This window comes from Sciurus vulgaris (genome assembly GCF_902686455.1).
Source record: "Sciurus vulgaris genome assembly, chromosome: 15".
NCBI classification, from domain to species: Eukaryota; Metazoa; Chordata; class Mammalia; order Rodentia; family Sciuridae; genus Sciurus; species Sciurus vulgaris.
Window position 1 is genome coordinate 54184876 of NC_136476.1, and position 23870 is coordinate 54208745.

Here is a 23870-nt window from a genome sequence, read left to right on the forward strand (position 1 = left end):
GTCCCTGCTTCTCTGAGTCCTTGGGGTCCTTTCTTAGGGTGCATCTCAGGCTTCTGCTCCCTTCCCATCAGGGCCCCCTAGTGCTGTCCTTGTCCATGACTCAGGAAGAGAAATGAACTGAGATCAGCAACTCACAGACGGCCCACTCCGATGCTGCCAACTGGCATAACACTTCCTCTGCCTACCACCACAGACTCCACCACGGCCTCAAGGTCAAAGTCACCAGCCCCCTCGCAGACACCGTGTTCCCGTTAATGGAAAGCTTCACTCTCTCAAACATCAGTCAAAAGGATTCTCAGGGTCTCTTTCCCAATGTGAAAAACTGAGGTACAGAGATGGGATGGACTTCCTCAGTTAATTTTTATGTGTCATGTATGGCCTATAGACATAACAGCGATAGACAGAACACTGGGCCAGGAGTGGTCGCACCCAGGGCTTAGCCCCTTTCTCACCTGTGCGACCTTAGACAAGCAAGGCCAGCTCCGGTGAGAAAGGCACATGGGTGAGAAAGAGTAAAATGGGATTTTAATCCTGATCCCTAGCTGCCTACCTGCGTGGGAGCTTCTGGGAGCTCGGAGAGTCTGAGCGCTGTCTGAAGGAGAGCGCTTTGCAAACTAAGCAACGTGAGATGTTCAAGAATTCTAGCAAAGGCCTTGGGAGGCACCTGCCCCAGGAAAGCGCACTGGACATCATTCGGGTCCCTAGGAAATTACCTGGAAAAGGGCTGCCTGGGGCTGCACCAAGTATTGTCCCATCAGCACGGGGCACCACTGCCACAGCATGGAGGAGAGAAGAAACAGACACGTGAGAAGGAGGACCACAGAAGGAGTGCAAGGCGTGGGGACGAGACAGCAGGGCCGGCCACTCAGATGGCCTCCTGGGGCCTGGAGGCCTCCCCGTCACCTGCTGGGCTCCTCCAGGCACACTGCCAGGCCTTGGGTGGCCCTCAGGAGCCCCACCAGAGCCAGACCAACCACTCCCAGCCTAAGGACCGGACACCAGCCGCCTGTACACCTACCCAGAGGAGGCAGAGGCTGAGTAGGGAGGAGGGTCCTTGGGACCTGGCCTGAGGGACTGAGATTGAGGAAGCTGCCCCCAGGCAGGATCTGCTCCCAGGCCCCTCCCCACTGGCCTCTGTGTCCCATCTGCCTGGGAACTTTCATTTGATGATCTCTAAGTCCCTTCCACTGCTGACCCTCTTTGCCACTATCACTAGCTACATGATAAGGTGTGGATTTCCTCTACAATAAATGAATTGCAAGGTGGACAGGGGTGGTCCATGGGTTAAAGGAGTCTGGACACATCAATCCGCGGCAACATAGACCCCAATTCAGACAGACAGATGGTAAAAACCATAACGATAGAAAATGGAACAATTGCAAATGCGAACACTGACTGGATATTTTATGACATTAAGGGATTTTCTAACTTTTAAGGTGTGACAATGGTATTGTAATTATACTTATTTATTTATTTATTGTTGGTACCAGGGATTGAATGCAGGGGTGCTTAACCACTGAGCCACATCCCCAGCCTTTTTCTTTATATTTTATTTTGAGACAGGGTCTTACTAAAATGCTTAGGGCCTTGCAAAGTTGCTGAGGCTGACTTTGGACTTGCGATCCTCTTGCATCAGCCTCCTGAGCCAATGGGATTACAGGTGTGCACCCGGCAGTGATTATGCATTTTAAATGGTCTTGTCCTTTAAAAATCCATTCCAAAATATTTACGGATGAAGTGACACAACGTCTGGAGTTTGCCTCGAAATAAAGTGCAGTTAACATAATGTGGTGTAGCTGTACAACAGAATCCTATTCAACAGGGCAAAGGATACACGTCACGTCATGGGTGGGCCTTGAAAGCATTTCGCTAAGTGAAAGAAGCCTGATAGCAACGACATCCACTTTTAAGGATTGTCCAGACATGGCCAATCTCCAGATAGAGCAGAGCAATGGTGGGCGGGAACCGAGGGTGGTGGCAGGGATTAACTATAAACCAGCACGAAGGATCTTTTTAGAGAGAAGGAACTGTTCTAAAGCCAGACTGTGGTGATAGTTGCATAACTCCTTAGATTTACTAAAAGCCATTGACTTGCCCACTAACAATGAGTTACTATTATGGTATAAAATTATATTTCAATAAAGTCATTAAAAAGTAAAATGGAGCACAAGGAGAACTGGGGTATGGATGAAATAAGACTGGTGTTAGTAACTGTTGCATTGGGGTGAGGGGATTAACTAGTATTTCTTCTCCTTTGAGAGTTTCCATAATTAAAGGAAAAAAAAAAAAAACCCAGCCAGCTTGTGTTTGGTTTACGGCCACTCTTGCTGGCACTCATAGAGATCCACAAACACTAGTGGGATAATGAGAGAATCCAGGAGGTCAAGGTCAGCCAGGAGTTGGCTGTCACCTCCTCTTCCTTGTGCCCCTGCCCTGCTCCTCCAGGGCCAGGCCCCCTGCATCTTCAGGGACTCCAAAGTTTCAAACACGGCACGCATCAGATTCTTGTCTGCCTAGCACTTTCCAGTTGGCAACGTCCTTGCAGGTGCATGACGTCCGTGGGAATCCTGGGGTATGTGCAGATGCAGAAATGGAGCTCAGAGAGGGAAGCCCAGGTGTGTGAACGCCAAGCTCAGCGCTAGTCCTCAGCCCCAGAGGTAGAGTTAGAATCAGAAATGACTAAATGCTGGCCCTGAGGGTAAAGCTCAGACACTTTCAGTGGGACGTCCTCCTTCATGAAGCATGCTGGCCGCAGACCTCACTCCACCACTCCTGCTAGGCAGAGGCCAGAAGGAGGCATGGTCCACGTTTTTAATACTGGCCACACAAAACCTCCCCCCTGCAAAGCATGTGACAGGAGTAGCCCTGTCTTGCTTACCATGGATTAGATTGGTTGGCAGGGAGCTGGGAGACCTGGCTCTGCCTTTGGACTCTGGTGCAACCTGGGAAGACTCCTCCCCTCCCCAGGCCTCAGTGACACCATCTGCCATGAACTCATAGCTCAGATCTGCCAGGGCCCTCTTGACTTTGACACTTCACCAAAGTCTGTCCCCTGTCAGAGTAGGGTCCCTACCTGGCGCCCTGGGCCAGGATTACGCTTCAGCCTGTGGGTTGGTGAAGGTTTTGCCCTCTATTTCAAGTCCCCAAATTCAGAGATCTGGCAGCCATCAGGGGAGGCAGGGAGCCAACTGAGGCAAGCAGGACACAGTTCAAGTCTGACTCAGTCAAGTTCATGGTAGGTGATATTGGGCAGACTCCAATTCCAGGCTCCTTTTCTCATTTGTAACCTGGGAACATACGATCTGCCTCAAAAGGTCATGAGAAGGCAAATAGGGAATGATAAGTATGACAAGCCTGGCCGGCAGGGCTTTTTCTTTTCATTTTCTGAGTTCCCAAGGCCAGATAGGTTTAAAAAATAAAAAGCACTTTTAAAAAGTCCACCACAAAGGCTAACAGGAAGGATCCCTGTGATGGAGCTGCCTTGCATCCTGAGTCTATCAATGCCAACTGTCCAACTGTACTACTGAGTACAGTTTTGGCAGATGATGTCATGGGAGAAACTGGGCAAAGGGTACATAGGACCTCTTTGTATTATGTTTTACAACTACATGTGAATCTACAATTATCACAAAATAAAAAGTTATATGTATTTAAAAAGTGACACAGTGTCTGAAATCCCAGCTACTCCTGAGGTTAAGGCAGAAGGATCAACTCATTCAAGGCCAGCCTGGGCCATCTAGCGAGACCCTGTCTCAAAATGCAAAATTAAGAGCTGGGGATTTAGCCCACTGGTAGAGAGCCCCTAAGTTCAATTCCCCATACAAAAAAAAAGTAACAATGCAAAAACGACAGGGTTTTTAGCATGGAAGGACAATGAATATCTCTTGCAAAAGTACTCCATCATCCTCAAAGCATTACTGTTTACATTAACTAAGGGGAAGAATTGCCAAGGATTCTGATAGGTCTCCCTCTTTCAGGAAGGCCTCCGTGATTTCCTCTCCTCTGTGTTTTAAAATAACTGAGTGTCAGACATCTACCAAACACCTGTCACCCTGTGTGCCACTTAACTGTTTAGGGTCCCCTACTAGAGTGTGAAGTTCATAAGGAGAAGCTGTGTCTCCCTCATCCTTGTGACAGCAATGCCTGCTCTGACCAATGTCTGTGGAACCAAGTGACAGGGACAGATACCATGGCCTGGCATCAGAGGTGCTTCCTGGGGTCACCAAGAGGATAGATGATGCCAAGCTGCTTTTACTCATCTGAAAGTACCGTGAGCATGTATGAGACGTGCTCTGTATTCATTGGGTTCTCCAGAACTGTGACCAGGCCTGAGTCAAAATGATTTGCAGTAGAACCGAAGGCTGCCAGGAAGAGATTTGCAAAGTTTAAATGACTCATCTCCCCACCCCCTGTTCTGTGTATAGCTTGCAGTCCCCTTGTAGCACACCCCAGAAGGTTCCCCAGCAGCGTGGGACAGCAGCAGAAGCCCCCAGGGAGGACAGTGGAGTCAATACTGTGGTTTCTGTTGAGAAGAAACTTTTCCAGCAATGACTAATTAGGAGGGCATTTTCTTTCCCTGGCCTCTTACAAAACATTGAGTGAGCCCCCAATCTGAGAGCCCAAAGGAGTTCAGGGACTGTAGAGGCTGATCTTAATCTGAAGCTCAAAACCCATCAAATGGGTGTCTCTGTGATGCGGAGCTCACTGACTCTCCAAGAAGCTACTCCACAGAGGCCACACAGCTCTGGCTGTGAGAAAGGACTCACTGTGGCCCCCAGGGGCCTCTACAGTGGCCTTGAGTGTGCTCTCTGAGGCTCCAGTTCTACCAAGTGTCCTCTGGGGCTCCAATGCCAGGGTCCTCCTTGCCAGAGGAGCACAGGGCCCCCAGATGCCCCACTCCTCCTCTGGACCCTTCTGACTTGGGCTCAGGGCACCTGCTTCTGCTCTCCAAGTTGTTCTCACCGAGCTCACTCCAAGTTCATGAGAAATAGAAAGTGATGCACTCATTTTCCTCTTCCCCCAACCAATCAGAGATCTATAAGAACAGGAAGGTTACTTGGACAAGGCTCGGAGCACCAAGCTCCAGTTCAGCAGAGTAAGATCCGGGACTCAGCAGCGAGGCCTCCTGTACCATCGGATTCAGATTCCAGTGGGGCTGGGTCCCCTGGGAACGAGGGAGGACTCCCAAGAGCCAGAGGGAGAACAAGGCTCCATCTGTAGGCTGCCAAGCTCCATAAGCTTTTCCCAGGTGATCCAGGGCAAGGCCTGGTTGTCCCATCCCACGGCAGAGCTAGTAACAGGCAGGAGTGTCTGATATCTGCCAAGGGAATGCAGGACTGTTAGCTACCAAGGGGTCCAAATGTCAGGGCTGGTGCAAAGGGAGGACCCCCATCCCCGAGTACCTGACCTGAGAGGGGTGGGGGCATTTCAAGATGCTCACAGTTCACTTTCTTTGGGAGTGACTTCCCAGCTGTGGGAGAACAGAAATGTTACCCTGGGACCAGAAATAAATGAGGAATGCTTCCCTCTGCAAGGTCAGATGACAGCATGGGGCAGGGCAGGGACTGGTGGTTCTAGAAGTCTCTCTCCCCTACCACTTCTAGCCCACTACTGCTATGTGGACACACACACACACACACACACACACACACACACACATACACACACACGCCTTAGGCCAAAGGCCACCTCTCTGTCCCTTCTGCTCTCTGTTCCTTTTGTTCTCCATCAGAACAAACTTTGTAAAGGGGGTGCTCTCTGCAAAGACCCCCTTGAGAAGGAGTACCTTCTTTGTCACCAAAAATTCCCAGGAACCTCCAGAAAAAGAAGAGTCCATAGGCTAGGACTTCGTGGTGAACTCAGACTCTTCCCTCGACAATTCAGAAGACTCCACCAGCTCTCAAATAAACCCTCTCCCACCTTAATCACGATCAAAAGGCTTGCATTCACTGGATGTGTCCTACACACTGGGGGCTATCCTAGGTATGAAAATACATTAATTCATTTAATCTTTTTAAACATATTTTTAGTTGTAGATGGACACAATACCATTTTATTTTTTTTTTCTATTTATTTTTATGTGATGCTGAGGATTGAATCCAGTGCCTTTTACATATGAGCCAAGTGTTCCACCATTGAGCTACACCCCCAACCTACAATTCACTTAATCTTTACAACAATCCTATGGGGTGAGTTTTACTAACCCACATTTACAGATGACAAAAACAAGGCACAAAGAATCAAAATAATGTGAATGTCCAAATCACCTCCCAGCAGTGGGACCCCAAAGTCCAAGGTCACGGACACCACTCTGAACCACCTCTTTGCCACTATAATTTGCCCCATCAAGTTAGATGGCAAGAACACTGAGGTTTAGAGGTAAGTCGCTGAGGTTTGGGTAAGTCGCAGAGCAGGTTGAAGCTCAGGTTCTGCCTGATTCCAAAGTCTGAGCTCTTTGTCTTGATTCTAAACTGTCTCCTAAGTGCTAGAGCCCAGAGAGGGACCCCAGCTGCTACACCAGGTGCATCTTCCCACATCTTAATCTTCAGATAACCTGCCTGCTCCAGACTCGGAACCCTTGCTTGGTCATTTCCCCCCACCCTGATGAGTACCCTCTCCCTCCCTCAGACGTGGTCCTGTCTATCCACTAGATCCTGACTCAAGAACCAACTATTCTAGAAAAACTTTCCAGATTGTTTCAGCTGGGGATGTTGTGGATTTTTATCCTTTATTCTTCCCATGTAGACAGAAAGCTCCTATATGATAAACTCAGAGGACAGCCACCCCCAGATTGAATGCTGGCATCAATATTAGTGGGAAACCATAAAGAAATAAAGAGTGACAGTCACATTGTTTTCACTATTGGGAAAACTGAGCTTCTGACTCATGCCTTGGTTCGAGCCCTCTCTGTTTTTTACTGAAGGTGACATTGGCTTTTAGAAAGATGAGAAATTAAATGAAGTCAACACTAGTCTTAGGTTTTAGCTATTCTGGGTAAGCCCAGATTGTCATAATGTTCATAAGAGAGAGAAAACTAGCAAGTGAAAACAGTTCACTGCTTATCAAGGTTAACTTTATTTAAGAACCTCTGCTTTTCATTATAGAAATGTGTTTGCATTTTGCAGTGTTAATTCCATGAAGCTTGCATTTCAGACCAGGAAACAAAGCATGATAATCTTTTTTTTTTTTTTTTTTTTTTTGTGCTAATACCTATAATTTACCTAAACAAGCAAGCCATTTGCCTTGAGACTATACATGTAAACAAATACACTTCTCCTGAAGGCTCTGTTTGAGTTTGATTTTTAACTATTCATTTTTCTCCCTCCTATACACACATACATGAATTCAGCCTCCTGATTTTATTTCCTTCACCTCTCTGCCACAAATCAAACTTCAAATAACATAAAACTGATGGCTAGAAAAGGCTTCACACACAAACAAAAGCCATCAAGCCAAAGGCAACAGAGATGCTCACATCTTCCCATCCAACCATCTCTGTCGTCTGTGCTGGACCAACAAAACAGCCTCCCTCTGCCCAAATGTCCTGGAAAACCCCAAAATATCTCATTTTCATTTCCAGGAGGGGAAGAGGTCTGAGCCCCCAAATAAAAGACAAGTTCAGTGAAACAAGAAGCTGGGAAAATCCAGGCAGGCTTCTCCTTGCCACCCGTGTCAAGCTCACAAAGAGAAAAATCGTACCATCCGACATGGTTGGGAGAGTTTAATCCAAAGCAGTGCTAATTAATATCCCTGGCTTTCCAGAAGCCAGTGCCACATACAGCTGCGAGGGCAACAAGCCTGTTCTCCCTTCAATTTTATGGGAAGAACATTTTCATTACAAAGCCTCCTCCCAGGCCCTCCTCTCAACCAGATTAGCCTCGAGAAGGAAGCGGGGATGATCCATCTATCAGGGCTCCTTCTCCCCCCATTAATTTTATTATTTATATCCCATTTTAAAAGTTTATTGGCACAACTCTCTGTGCACCTGGCCAGAGTCCTTCTGACAGCAAGCAGTGGCAACTTCCTGAATCCCCATGTCAGGGGGAGTTTATACAATTTGTCACCAGAATGTGCCAACTTTTTGAAATTTGCCTTGGAGAAAAAGCTGACTCCAAAGACAGAGTCCATCACCACCGTTTTTAAAATTATTATCATTAAATGTGAAAGAGTCTAAACTCACCCTTTTGTGACGTATATGTGGACTTGATGGCTCAGTGAGCTATGGGTGGTCCTCAGGGGCCCCTTAAAGTCCAGGGAGAGTCCCTACATGTATCCCTCCACTCCCAGGCAAGCACCCCTGGTTGTTTGACTAGGCTTGATTCATCTTTAACCCAAACTGCCAGACTGCAGGCAGGCCTGGGGAGGCCACGTGGCTTCCATTTTGTTCTCAAACCCCACTTGCCAAGGCGGTCTCTTTCCAGCCTCCTAGAGGGACCCCCAAATCCAATCTAAATGTCTCAAATTTACCTGTTTGTCTTTTATACATATAAATAGCTGCATTTCCATTCTCTCTTTGTTTCTCATTTTCATTTGGTTCTAATATCTGCATGTAAATGTCGGAAAACAGCATCTGTAATTGGAGATTATGAAGTATGGCCAGCTCCTGACAGGCTGCTAAGGAAGATGGATTATCCTCATTTTTCTGTAAATTTTGTCAATTTTGGAATTCATAAGCTATCAACACTGATCAAAATGGGACTTCACAGCTGTGTCAAAAAAAAAAAAAAAAAAGAGAGAGAGAGAGAGAGACAGAGAGAGAGAGCAAGAGAGTGTGCAGGCAAGTGCTCACAGGAACCCACGTCATGTGGGTGCAGCAGATTGGATGCCCAGCATCGTCACGGCCACCCTCGTCCCCTGTCCCCTCCTCTCCACGCTGGCAGCTCCCTCAGCTGAGGCCTAGTCCCCCGACTAAATCAAATAGCTAAATCACGAGACTAGAAGGCCACAAATCCTCCAAGGCACCCACTCAAACCCGGACTTAATTTATTGCCCGGCGCTACCTTCTTTATTTATCCCGAGGAGTCCGTGGCTCCCTCTGCTCAGGCCTCTGAGATGTTCTACTCCTTCCAGACCATCACAGCCCACTGGAGGCAATTGTGTTGGTCTCTCTCTCTCAATTTTCCCATTACTGGGAGTAAGTACTGTTGGGACTCTGTAATAGCCCGACTGCAGCCCATATCAATAACAGATGAGGTTTAATCGTCCAACACAAAAATTATTTAGGCGCAGTAAGGACATTCAATGTCATTTGCATAATGGCATTTCTATCGCACGCACCTAACCCGTCTTGCATAAACAAGGCCTTGGGACCATAAATAATAATAAATCATGACGTCTGCACGCCTCTTGCGGTAATAGGAGCCACTCTTTGTGGAAATTATTTCAGCAGGAAATGGGCACCGTAATTTTAAAGACATGTGGCGTGGTGAGGCACGGTGAATCACGTGCGTGCCCACACAAGCCCCAGGAGCGGTCTGGGGTCCTACCCTGAGCCCACAGCGATACCCCTGGGGGTGTCTGGAGAAAAAAAAGCAGGTCTCCAGGAGAAAACATCCAGGGCCTCTAGAATAGCCACTAGAATGTGTCACTGTCCCAGGAAATGGGACAGGAGGGGAAAGGACACAGAACCCAGCAGAAGGGAGAACTGACTCTGGACCTGGAGAGGTGCCCAGGCCCTGGAATCAGAAACTGTCTCTGCTCTAGAAGAACAGAAGCTCCCTGGGGGCAGTGGCTTTCCTTTGCTTTGTTCCTCGTCTCCCCAGCACCTACAGCAGGGCCTGGCACCAGTGGTGGCTCTGGAAATATCCTAAAGAAATAAAATGAAAGAAGATGATCTTGGGCCCAGGTGGCAAGAGGATGGGAAGAGCCCAGAAGCCAGGTTAAGCAAGGAATAACAGAGGCACAAGCTGGAGGGAACAGAGGTGGGACCTGGCACAGAAGCACTGGTATCACCGATCTGGTGAATAAATGGAGCAAAATGCTCAGAATCTCTCCAACACACTGGAGGCCACTGTGGGGTAAAAGGAAATGCACAGGGGTAGGGTGCTGGTCAGCAAAGCAGGTGGGCCTGCAGGCTTGATGGCAGATGCCCTGGGTGAGGATCCCAGCTCCCCACCCAGTCCCAGCCCTCAGTCCTCTGTACCCCAAATTCCCCATCTGTGGAACAAGCCTAGTAACAGTGCTCCCTCACAGAGTTGTCCTGAGCAGTAAAGGAAAGACTGCAAAGCGACCAGTTCCTCATCAGTTTGTATTACTGTTTTCCTTTTCAGGAAACAGGAAAAACACATTCAGTGCAAGCTCTGCTGGTACTAGCTGTGCTTTAGGACAAGCTCCTCCACTCTCGGGGCCTCAGCTCCCTCCATCTAAGAAAAGCATATTAAGACGGTCCCACCTTCACAGAGCTGCTGTGATACAGCTGAGGTGCATGTCACGAGGCTCTGTTAGCATGAAGTGCTGCCTGCCTGAGACAGGGATGCTAACGCCCCTCATGTGCAGAGAAAAAAGGGGAGCTTTCCTACGTCTGCCCAATGTCCTCTCCAGCCACTCCCAACCCCTGGCAGCACCCTGAAAAGTTCAGACTTTCCAGAAAAGTTGTGGCAGGACACACACAAACCAAATGAAGTCCTGTATTTTAGGAAAAAAAAAAAGCAAATTAAAACCACAATGTACAACTTTTCATCTATCATATCTGACAGGCTGTAGGGAAGCAGGTCCCCTCATGAGGGACATGAACCTCTTTGGAGCACAACTTGACTTCATCTTTTAAAATTCACAATCTTCACACACTGAGCCAGCCATTCCACTTCCGGGGATTTATCCGGCAGATGTAGTCCCACAGGTACACAATTACATGTATACAAGGATGCCTGATGCAGACTTTTTTGAAAAAGAAAAATATTGAAATCGATCTATTGGGAAGACTTATTAAATAAATTATGTACTGCACATAGTAAAATACTATTATAGTTGTTAAAAAGAATGAAGCAGTGTTCTATTCACATAGAACAATCTCCAAGAAATACTTGTTTATAGAAAAGAGCAAAACTAGAACCATGTAAATAGTATGTTACTATTTGTCTTCAAAGGGGAGAGAATTATATTTAAATATATATTTAAACATATGCCTTGCCCTCATCAAAATATTGCATATAAATGCTCCTCAACTCACAATGGAGTTAAGTCCTGATAAACCAATTGCAAGTCGAAAATATCGAAAGTCAAAAATGCACCTAGCCACCAGGTGTGGCAGCACACACCTGTTATCCCAGGAGGCTGAGGCAGGAGGATGGCGAGTTCAAAGCCAGCCTCAGCAAAAGTGAGGTGCTAAACAACTGAGAGAGACCCTGTCTCTAAATAAAATACAAAACAGGGCTGGGGATGTGGCTCAGTGGTCGAGTGCCCCTGAGTTCAATCCCCAGTACCACCCTCCACCAAAAAATGCACCTAACTACTGAATATCATAGCCTAGCGTAGCCTATCTTAAATGTATTTAGAACATCCACATGAGCCTATGCTTGGTCAAAATCATTAACACAAGCCCATTTTATAACGTAGAGTGGAATATGTCACATATCATACTGTATATACTGTACAGAATGGCTGTACAGTTATGATTTTGTACCTCATGGACTCGAAAAATCCTGAGTTACATCATCCCAAGTTGGGGCAGTTCCATCTGTATTCATAGATACTTGTAGGCAAATTTTAAAATCTCTAAAAATTACAGAAGCAACTGGTCACAGGGCTGTCCCCTGGGAGGAGAACAGGGTGGCAGGTAGAAAAGAGGTGGGAAGAGATGGACTTTTCAATGCTTATAATAGACATTCTCTGAAATTTTTACCATTTTGCATATACCACCTATTAACAATTTTTGAATGAAAAAAATCAAAGTGTTGCTCAGGTAGGTGGTGATAAGCAGGCTCTGCCTGGACTTGAACAGGGCCATGCCTGTGTCCATGGGCCCCTCAGGCCCCGTCTGTCTTGAGGGGTGGGTGCCCTGCACACGCCCGCACTGCCCAGCACAGCTGTTACGACATCCAGGGGAATGCGCTGGGCAGCAGGCAGCTGGCTCGTGAACCACATACCCACCTGTGTATGTCAGCAGCCTGTCCCACAGCCTGGCCTAGGGCAAAAGCCCAGGCCCTCTTGGTCAGATCCACAGCTCCAGGCAGTGTCTGAGCTGGAATGGATTTCGGGAACCCCCATTCCTATCCCACCATTTTCAGATGGGAGCTAACCGAGAAACTTTTGCTTGAGGAGACACTGTAGAAAGACAGGTGACCCCAAATCAGAAAGTGGGTCCCAGGAAAAGCATCACTTGCTATTAGGAGGAGCAAAAAGAAGTTTCTGCGTCTCTCTGGTTCTTACTTGCTTTATCAGCCAAAGAGGAGTAAGAGCTTCTGTCGGCTCTTGTGTCACAGTGGATTAATAGGGATCAAGTAAGGTCACAGACACAAGAGAGCACTTCACAGAACCTTTCAGGAACGAAAAGTCAAAGTCCCTCGGTGTGCTGATAGGGCTTGAGGAAGATCCAAGGGTGGCCACACGAACAAGGTCCTGCTCCAGTGCAAGAACCGTGCTCAGCAGCTGCCACAGTTTTAGGCTTTGTTCCATTTGATCAGAAAGGGATTGTTGCTCTTCCTCTTTTCTAGATGCAGAAACTGAGGCACAGAGTTTAAGTGAGTTTTCTATGAGTACAATCTTTCCCTAGGTGGCACAGTTACAAAGGCTCATGTGGAAGGGGAAGCTTTCAGCAGAAAAGTGGCTGGACAGAGTACAGCCTTCTCCCCCAGGGTGGGTGAGCACACAAGGATCAGTTGCCAGGACTCAACAGAGCCAGGTGACCAGTTGGCTGCCTTCTGCAAGGCTGACTCTAGGGGGCTGCAAGGGCTTCACCTACACGCCAGGGTGCACAATACTCACCATCAGCTGGCTCCCAGCCCTCAGTACCCAACCCCAGGTCAGGTTTGCCCCAAGCCCTGCCACTTCCATTAATTCTTCTCCATCTCAGTTCTATCTACCCCACCCCAACCTCTTCACATTCTTTCTCCCCATGCCCTGTCACATGACCAGGATTATCTTGCTTTGTGGGTTTCTGGTCTATCTGTAGAAGGACCAAGTAAGTGTACCTTTTCAGAGGTGAGTGCAAGCCAACAGGGAATCAAGGGGCACCAGGGTCTCCAGATGATCCCCAGTGCCCACCTGGCTGGCTCCTAGCATCCCACAGGTAGTGGCTCTAATCTACTTCCCACCCTGTCCCATCCTTCCTTTCAAATTGCCATGCCTGGCCCCCGAGGACATGAGCCTGGAGTTTTACACACCGAGAGCTTCCTGGTACAATGTCGCTGATCCTACTTGCTTACTTCAGTGCTTCTGAAGACATGGCTAGGTTTGTAGATTAGTTCAACATTCACAAGGGCACACTCACAAAGCCTCTCTTCACAAACTACGTAATACTAGGAAAGAAGGCCTAAGGATCACTGTGTAAGGATTCAGGGTAAAATGATATTGCAAATTATTGAATTTTCATAGTAAAATCATGAAAGACTTTAAGAGGAACAAACATATTCCCAGACTTGTGTGTACCCATTAGCCATTTTTAAATTCACTAACTTTCTTTGTCCAGTCACTCATTCTTCCATACCTTACTGCTTTCCAAGAGAGACTGAAGGCAGCTCACAAGGATTCGAAATTTAAAAAGAACAGAAAAAAGGTGAATGTAAAGTGGGACCAAGCCAGATACAGTGGTGCATGCCTATAATCCCAGTGACTCAGGCTGAGGCAGGAGGATTGTGAGTTTGAGGCCAGTCTCAGCAACTTAGTGAGGCTCTTAACTGCTTAGTGAGACCCTATTTCAAAATTAAAAATAAAAAGGAGAAGGATGTAGTTCAATGTAAAGTACCCCTGGGTTCAATCCCCAGTACAATAAATAAATAGGATTAATAATAATCAAATCCTTCTGACAATGAACACACACAAAAAATAGGACTCAGCAAGGCCAAATAACCTACCCATGACCAGGAGGCTGATATGCAATAGAGTTAGGATGGAACCCAGGCAGTCCAGAGCCCACACCCTCCCCCACCACACTTTCCACAGCCTCCAAAGCCAAGATCAAAGCTGGAGGCTTACAAACTTGCTACAGGAGGGATGGCATTTGGTCCGCCAACCCACCAACTGGAGAAGAGAAACCTGGTGAGTGACTTCACCAACTTCATGAGAGGCAAACTGTCCATTACTCAGGTTTTCTAACCGACTCTCCATTCAGGAAGGATTTTTTCCCAGACCCCAGGAAAATCAAACCAGTACAGCATAGTGACACATACCTGTAATCCCAGCTACTCAGGAGGCTGAGACAGGAGGACTGCAAGTTCTAGGCCAGCCTCAGCAATTTAGTGAGACCCTATCTCAAAAGTTTAAAATAAAGGTTTGGGAATTTAGTTCAGTAATAGAGCACTTTCCTAGCATGTGTAAAACCCTGGGTTCAATACCCAGTACAGAAAAAAAGAAGAAAAAAAAAAAAAAAAAAAAAAAAAAAACCCACAAGTAGAGACATCACTGAATACCCTCCAGACCCAGGGGTGATTTCCACAGGTGCTTTCTTAGGGTGTTCCTTATACAGGTGCAGGCATCAGACCTTGAAGTGCAACTCGGTAAAAGTTAACACTGAGGAGATCATCCAAGTGGTCCGGTTACCAAAGCAGTTTGATCTAAGAATAATTTTAGAATAAATAGAAGATACATAGATTATATTTTCTCTAAGCAATTCTCTAAATTTTGTATCTCTGAGGCAAACTAATGATAACAAGTGGCAGGAGAAAAGCTACTCTGTGTCAACAATTAGATACAGTCCCAGCTGGGAGTGGTAGTGACACCCTCTTATGTACCTTAGGTCAGTGGCCTGACAGGGTCCAGGCTGGAGCCTTACAGAGTAAGCGGAGCCACTACGCACAGGCAGGGATGGGTATCTTCTTAGAAGATTGTTTTGGATCTTTTCCAACACAGAGAGCTGTAGATGAGAGACCCAGAAGTTCTCCATTTAGCCCAGCCATGAGGGTTATGAACTAGAAGATATTCCGGGCAGGTGTCCCATCTCTGACAGCAAAAACAAAGGAAATAAAACTCATTGGGCAACTAGCTTTGACCAATGCTACTTCCAGTCCCTTCCAAGATCAACTCTATGCCAAGAGAACCAAACCAAGTAGACTGTCAAGAGAGACTGTTATTTATAAGTCTGTTTAAATGCAGGAAATAGGTCTGAAAAATAGAGAATATTTAATTCACAGCTATTTTTTTTTCAGCAAATTTTATCATCTGATCCAGTTGGCTGAGCCATTCCTGGAATGAGACAGTGGAGCCAGTCTTCAAATTCCAGTGCCACAATCTCCCAGTTGCAGGACCTTGGAGGTGACTTAGCTGTTCTCTTCCTCAGTTTCCTTTTCTGTAAAATTAGGATAATAAAAGTCCCCACTTCACAGGGCAGTTGAAAATATTAAATAAGTGAATACATGCAAAGTGCTTAGATACTTGGACCAATGTTTAGTGTGTCATAAACGCTCTGTTATTACAAAGCCATACAGTCAGGAACCAGAGCGGGATTCACTCTGAGTCCTGTACACTAGGATGCACACACACACTTCATCCCTAAAGAGAAGCACGCAGAAAACCGCACTGCTCCATCAGGGCACCGTTCCCTCCGCCCAGGGCTCATAGCTGCCACGGTGCAGCTTCCCCAGCCTCAGGAACTCCACAATATCAAGCAGTGCTGCTCGGGCACAGCTGTGTGTGCCTCTCAGGGCACAGATAGACGGCTTGGATTTTAAGCCAGAAAGCTGTTTCTGAGAACCAGTCAGAAATTTAAAGAAATCCAAGCAGTTGTTCAGTTTGTAGCAATGAAAAAAGAAGCTTCCCTAGGGCCTGCCAGCACCTGGCCCATACTCACCAGCTTGAAACCTCTAGCCATGGTGACCCCAGACCTGCCCCAGTAGGGATCTAATGGCCAATGTCAGGTCCTCCCATAAAGTTTCCCTGTGACTGTTTCTGCAGAGCAACAAAGGGTTCTCTTTTCAAGGTCACATATGCCCCCAGAGTATAGGCAGAGTTTTCTGACTATCCAGGTAATGAAAAAGAAAACCAGGTGCTGAAGAGAGGTCACAGGGACCCGGGGAGACCTTTTGTGGGTTAAGTCCATTTTAGGCAAGTTCTTTACCAACAGGCTGAACTGCGACAGATTTGAAAGCTCAGTGCCCACTTTCTGCTTCTTACTTGCTAACCTCTGCACCCCTGTTGGTATAATTATGGGTCTGCCACGCCCACAGCCAAAACAGGAGGGAAGTTTTTTTTTTGTTTTTTTGTTTTTTTAAATCCCAAATATCCGTCCGAAAGAGAATCAGAAGCCAAGAAAAAAAGGATAGCTCTGTGCCCCTGGGCACAGTTATCATGGGATTTCTCCAGATTTATTCCATATTGCCATAATATGGCACCCAGATTCTGTTCATAAATGAATTTGTTGAGAAAGACTCATATAAATTAATACATCTGTTCCTAAAAGAGTGTTCCACAGGGAAGCGTCACTCCCTTTCCCAGCAGCTCCAGATGTGGCCCCACAAGGCCACCAGTCCTCATCCTCACAGAATAATGAGTGCTGAACTTTAAAAATGATAAAATTATACTGTGTATCCAAACCTACCATATATGTCTTGCCAGGCAACCGTAATGCAAAAACTTTAAACTTCGCTGTGTTTCTTCTTTTTTTCAAAATAAGAAAAATAAACTTACCTGAAAGGGTTTGTTATGAGGATGAAATGAGATAGAAGTATTTAACTATATGCACTGTCTAGATTTACATATCTAATTTCATTATATTATGTGCATGTATATACATACCTATTAAATAAATAATAAGTGGGAGCTGGGACCATAGGTCAGAGGCAGAGTGCTTGCCCAGCATGTGTGAGGCACTGGGTTTGATCCTTAGCAACACATCAAAATAAAAATGTAAAATAAAGGCATACTGTCCATCTACAGCTACAAAAAAATTTTAAAAATAGATAATAAGTAAAGTATGCATATGTATGTGTGTGTGTGGATGTGCATGCGGGGCTCTCTGGAGTCATCCTCCATATCCCTACCACACCTCACCCCCTGGCATGAAACTACCCCCTACCCAGACAGGTGCATGTCTTCACACTTTGCTTGCCCTGCTCTCTTTCCACCTCTCCACCTGGCAACCTCTCACTCACCCTCTTCCCACCTACTTCATGTGCAACCCCCAGACTATAAGCTCGTGGGTGCCAGAGCCTCATCTCTATCATTCAGACATTCCCTGAAGACATAAATAGTAATGATCAATAACATCCACTGATTGTTTCTCATGGGCAGGTGTTAGATTCCAGGACCAGGACATCTCCAGAGTCCTTGCTTTTATGGCCCTACTGTGTGGGTGACAGAGTTCAGTCTGAGCCTAAGTATCCCTGAGAACATGGCCCCGTCCGTTCCTCCAGGAAGGAGATGCCAGGTTCTGCAGGGCTAGTCCTTTAGATGGAGCAGACTAGGATTTCATCCCTCATTTCCCCCTTTGAGGCAGATCTAGGAGGCTAGAAAACTCCTGTGACACAAAAAAAGAAAACATGAATGTGTTTGTTTGTAGGGGAAAATTCTTATAGTACAACTGGAATTAATAATTTATTACAAAGATGTCTCAGCTCCTCCAGCAGAAGTTCTAAAAGTGATACAAATTGTTATTTTGATTGCTTTAATGGGATTTGCCCCTTGAAACCTGAGCTCATTTGCCTGTGTAATCTGAGGCCAAACAGTAAAATCAGAGAAAACCTGGGAAGGAAAAAGTTCCCAGCCACTCCACAGCACAAAGGTTCTGCCGCTGCAGCCAGACAGAGCCTCTAATCTCTCTCCTCCCCGGCCCCACCAGACAATTCCTGGCCACTCAGACTCCCTGAAGCAAACCCCCTCCAGTCCTCTCCAACTTCCTTCCTGCCCCACCCAGCCCTACCTGCATGGGCTTTCCTTATCCATTTCCTCCTTGACCTTGTCTCTCTGCCCTGGGAACCTCCCACGTAACAAAATGCTCCTTAATAATAACAATCACAACAATAAAAATAACATTTATGGAGTGCCTCTGATGGGCTGAACCCTCTGCTAAGCTCTTTATGCCCATCTCATTTAATCAGTACAGCCTCCTATAACGCAGGCACTGTTATTAGCCCTATTTTACATGCAAGAAAATGGAAGTTCAAGCATTGGTAACACTGTAGGCTTAATGTAAAAACTTCATACACAAAGAATGCTAATGCCTGTGAGGGAGGTGATGGTAACCAGCGTGCTCAAACCCAGGGCTAGAAGGGAGGACCACACAAACCCTGCAATCCCTGTCACTGCCACAACCTCTCAAGAGGCTCAGAACCAACATAACAGGTTGCAAAGTCACAAGTGGCTGCTGCCAAGGCCTGCTCTGCCTCCAGCAGTCCTCCAGACTTGGGCCTCTGACATGGGTCTTTCCAGTGGGAAGTAAGCCTCCCTGCTTTTCCCAGGACTGTCTGCAAGCTCACCGTCCCCCAGTGTCATCCACCACGGCTCTCTGCCACAGCATTTCCTCCTCAGATCTCCACACCATCTGCCCAGGCCAACCATCTCTGCATTCTGTTAGTGAAATGCCCACTTCCCTCCGGAAATATCCCCATCCTCCAGACCTCCCACTGCACCTGCCCTTGACCTCAGTGAGCCTGTTGGCCTTGAGCTCCATGCCCCAACCTCAGCTCTATGGATGGCCAGAGATAATGCTTTATCCTGTCATTTAGAACTGATCAACCTCTGAGTCTCAAATCCCTCAGTTCCCTTCTGAAAGTCCTGTCTCATCATCTTTTATACTGTTGTCCTAAAAAGCCAGGTCTTTCCAGAAGCCCCAGGACTGCTGTAACCAACAGATGGTTAAAGCTGTCCAGCCTTTTGGTGAGCTGAAAATGAGCATTGCCAAAACCTGCCTGACCCAAGAACTGTCTGGCTCCTCTTAAATACACAAGCATTGAGCTGGACTCCGTGATGGTCTTCAGTGAATTCATCTCATTTGTTTCATAACCAGGACCTCAGGAGAGAATCAACACATCCATCTTTTCTCCAAAATAGAAGAGAGGAAAGCTGCCTCTAATTTCCACCAGGACCTGGGTCTCCCCCTTTTACCACAAAGGAGCCCACTTCTGCTTAGCTTTCCCCGGAGTCCTTCCAAGATCAGACCACACTCTTGATGTCCACTGAGTTTTCTGTTCTCCAGGCCAGATAGCTCCAGCTCATCCACAAGTTCCTTACAAGACAGGTTTGGGATTAGGGAAGTGGGGTAATGTAAGTGGTAGGCAGGATAAAAAGGGGACCAAGGTACAGGCCCTGGACTCTGCCTTGCTTCAGGTCTGGCTTGTCTGGCTTCCGTCTGTGTATCTTTGGACAAGTTGCTGTCCTCTCTTCTCTCAGTTTTCTCACCTGTAAATGGGAATAACTTTACACTGCCTATCCCCAGAGCATGGGAGTGGATGCGTACAGAAAGAGCTCAGCACAGTTCCTGGCACAGACTAAGTACTTAGTAAATGTTAGCTACTTAGTCTCGGCCCTGGTACCTCCTCTGCTCACACTCCAATTAGTCAACATCCTTCCTAAGGTGGGGCAGCCACCTGAATCCCACCAAGGGGTAGGGTGGCCAACCCAAAGGAGAACAATGAAGAGTTTGCTTTCACTGACAGCCACATGGCTGAGGCACAGGAAACTAAACTCCTAGATCATTCTTATTAATGCTCCAGTTTATCTGCATGTCTCTTTGCCTCAGCTTTCTGAGCTATCACTTTTATAACAATAAAGGTATTTATGAAATGATCAATCTATTCCTGTCTTCTTCTGCCCCCAAATGTTCCAGCTGTAACTATTTACCCACTGCTAATTTTAGAGCACACATTCTAGACATTCTTCTTTCATTAGTTGACCCTTAACATTAGTTGCAGAGACAGACTAGACAAGATAGTCTTTTATTTTTATTTATTTATCATGTGGATTTTTTGCAACTCGTGCTATTGGGATTTACTCTGAAATTCTTTTTCTAACTTCTTGAGTTGATGCTTAACCATTAACATCTTATTTTTTAAAAATGCATGTGAGGTTATGCATCTCTCTTAAGTATCATTTTAGTGTCATCGATCAAGTTTTGATATGTAGTAGGGTGTTTGGGGTTTTTTTTTTTTTGGTTATTCATTTCTAGTGCTTTATAATTTCCATTAGGATTTCTTATTCTGATCTATTTTTTAGACTTTAAACACAGATTTTTGAAACCATATTTTGCTTTTAATTATCAATTTTTAATTTTATTGCATCATGATCAAGGAACAGTCTGTGGTGTGGACTTTTGCTATTATTGAGACTCACTTTCACAGCTAGCACCCAGTCTATAGCACATGTCCCATGGGTGTTCCCCAATTGTTGCTCTTGAATGTATGTATTTTGTTAAGTTTGTTCAGTACATTATGCAAATCTTACAAACATTCTTGCTCTTTTTTGTCAACATGAGTTAGTCATTAATAGGAGGGGCATATTAAAGTTCCTCAAAATTTCATGGAATTTATTCATTGATTTTATTTATTTATTTATTTATTTGGTACTGCAGATTAAATCCAGGGACACAGTACCACTAAGCTACATCCCCAGTCCTTTTTAGTTTTTATTTTGAGACAGGGTTCAATAGTTGCTGACGGTCTCACTAAGATGCTAATATTGGCCCCAAACTTGTAATCCTCCTGCCTCAGCCCCCTGAGTCTCTAGGATTACAGGCATGTATCACCATACTCAGTCACTGATAATTTTTGCTCTAATTATTTTGAGGCTCTGTTGTTAAGTAATATGCAAGTTTGGGATTGCCGCATCTTCCTATGAATTGTTCTTGTTATCATTAAGTAATAATCCCTTTGTCTTTGAGGATACTGTGGGCCTTAGAGTTTATTTCCATTGATAGGATAGTGATATTACACAATCACTTTTTTGGGTAATTATCAACTGGTCTAAACTTTCCTATTTCATTGTTTGTAACTTTTCAGTACCATTTTTTGCCCAGTACAAGAGATAGAATCCAAGGGCACTCTACCACTGAGCTACATACCCAGTGCTTTTTATTTTTATTTTTCTATTCTAAGACAAGGTGTCACTAAGTGGCCAAGGCTAGCCTTGAACTTGGGATCCTCCTGCCTTAGCCGCCCAAGTCACTGTTGTTACAGGTGTGTACCACCCTGCCTGACTCAATACCATTGTGTTTTTAGGTTACTTTCCTAATACAGCATATTTACAGTTTTGGTTATTTTACATATCTTCTATATTATGTAAAATTTTTAATCTACTTACTGAAACTGCTCAAATGCTCTTATCTATGTCTACCCTCTACTACCTGATTTTTCATTTTTCATTTACCATGCTTTTTCCTCATTTCTTTCCTTCACCCCTGTCTTCCCACTGGATTTTCTGAATATCCTTTTTTAGTCTCTTCTGGTTTGGAAGTCATACATTCTATTATTATGTATAGTAATGGGCATTAGTGGGTACCCTTTGACCTACCCATCAAAAGTTTATTAATATCTATCATCCTCTAGAGAAATATGAGAATTGTAGAATGTTTTAACTTAGATCAATCCCTTCTTGTCTCTTTTTCTACTTTGCTTTTAAACCCACAACACCAGTCATTATTTTGACAGCCAATTATCCTTACTGGATAATCCCATTTAGATTACCCTTTATTTATCAACGTATCTGGTTACCATTGTTTCTTAAATCCCATTTTCTCCTTCTGTATTTTATACCCTCCTCCTTGTCCTTCTTTTTTTCCAGCGCTGGGGCTGGACTTCACAGCTTGCACGTGCTAGGCAAGCACTCCACCACCGAGCTCCATCCCCAGTCCTCATGTCTTTCTTGTAGGCAACATATAGTTGAGTTCCATGGTTTTTAAATACAATCTGACAATCTGTCTTGTATAAAAGAGTATAAATATGAATTATTGTTCATGTTCAGAGTAGTTATTGATACAGTTGAATTAATGTCTACTGCCTGTAGAACTTTACAATTTGTTAAACTTGTTCTTTGCTTCTTTTATCCCTCCTCTCTTTTCTCCTTTTCTGGTTTTAAATGAACATATGATTCCATATTGTCTCTCCTGTTAGCATTTCACTTATACTTTTTTTTTTTTTTTAACAAGGGATTGAACCCAGGGGCGCTAAAAATTGAGTCGCATTCCCTTTTTATTTATTTATTTTATTTTGAGACAGGATCTCACTAAGTGGCATAGGGCCTCTCTAAGCTGGTGAGGTTGGGTTTGAACTTGTGAACCTCCTGCTTCAGCCTCCCGAGCTGCTGGGATTATACCAACATGCCCAACTATATTTTTTTTTTAAAAAAGGTTTTATTACTTTCCCTGGAATTTACAACATATATTTACAACTAATCGAAGTTCACCTTCAAATAACATTACTCTTCTTCAATGGTACAGGGACTTTCCAACAGAATATTCCATTTCCTCCTCCCCACCCTTAGGGCATCACTGAAATTCACTTCACTTATCTATGTGTATTAGCCACTCCATACAATGTTACTACTAGAACTTTACACAGTTAACCTTTTAGATCAATTAAGAAAAATCAAAGGTTTCAAATTATATCTTCATTCATTTCTTCTCAGATTTTTTTTTTTTTTTTTTTTTTTTTTTTTTTTTTTTTTTTTTTTTTTTTTTGATAATGCTGGGGATTGAACACAGGGTTTTGTGCGTGCCTGGCAAATACTCTACCAACTGCGCTCTATTCCCACCCCCGCCTTTTGTTTTGTACTGGGGATTGAACCCAGGTGTGCTCTACTACTGAGCTATGTCCCCAGCCATTTTATTTATTTATTTATTTTTTTGAGACAAGGTCTCACAAAGATGCTTAGAGACTCACTAAGTTGCTGAGGCTGGCCTCAAACTTGTGATCTCCCTCTCAGCCTCCTGAGTTGCGGGATTACAGGTGTGCACCGCTGCACCACGCTCTCTTCTTTTCTTGGTATAGATCTGGGTTAAAGTCCCATCCCATTTTTCTTCTTCCTGAAGTACTTCTAGCATTTCCGGAAGGCCTGGTTTGCTAGTGATGAATCCTTTCCAATTTTGTTTGACTGAGAAAGTCCTTATTTTGTCCTTCACTTTTGAAGAACAATTTTCCAAGATATAGAGTTCTAAACTGATGGTCTTAGCTTTCAACCCTTTGGACATTTTGCTCCATTCTCTTCTTGCTTGCATGGTTTCTGACAAGAAATCACTCTTATCCTTCCCCTGTGAATAAGGTGGGTTTGCTCTGTTTTTGTTTTTACCTCTGACTTTTTTCAAATTTTTCTCTTTGTCTTTGATTTTCTGACATTTGGCTATGATATGCCTCCACATAGTATGCTGGTGTTTATCCTGCTTGAAATCCTCTGAGTTCCCGGCATCTGTGATTCCATCTCTGTCATTAATTTTGGAAAATTCTCAACCATTACTCCTTTAAAAATTTTTCTTCATTTTCTCTTCTTGCATTCTAAGTATTCATATATTACTCCTCTTAAAGTTATCTTATGGTCTTGGTTGTTCTGTGCTTGTTTTATTTTGGTGGGGGGTATCTCTTCATCCTTTTTTCTCTTTGCATCTCAGTTTTGGAGCTTTCTGTTGACCTATCTTCAAGCTTATTATTGTTTGCATGGCTGTGTCCAGCCTACTGATGAGCTCAGCAAGGCATTCCTCATTTCTGCAGCTGTGTTATTTCTAGCATTTCCTTTTAATCCTTTCTGAGTTCTCATCTCTCAGCTCTATCACCCATCTGCTCTTACATGCTGTATACTTT

The 23870-nt window shown here is 45.0% G+C and overlaps 1 protein-coding gene across 3 annotated transcripts in view; it reads right to left on the reverse strand.

The window, feature by feature from the left end:
- Positions 1–23870, reverse strand: part of PAX5 (paired box 5) — a 190556-nt gene that overhangs the window by 89190 nt on the left and 77496 nt on the right. Inside the window, exon 7 of one of the 3 annotated variants that reach the window (XM_079113559.1) lies at positions 714–770. The exons of the other annotated variants lie outside the window; for them this stretch is intronic. Within the exon in view, the coding sequence (XP_078969685.1) occupies positions 714–770 (57 nt within the window). The remainder of the gene's footprint in view (positions 1–713; positions 771–23870) is intronic. 3 annotated transcript variants of the gene reach the window in all.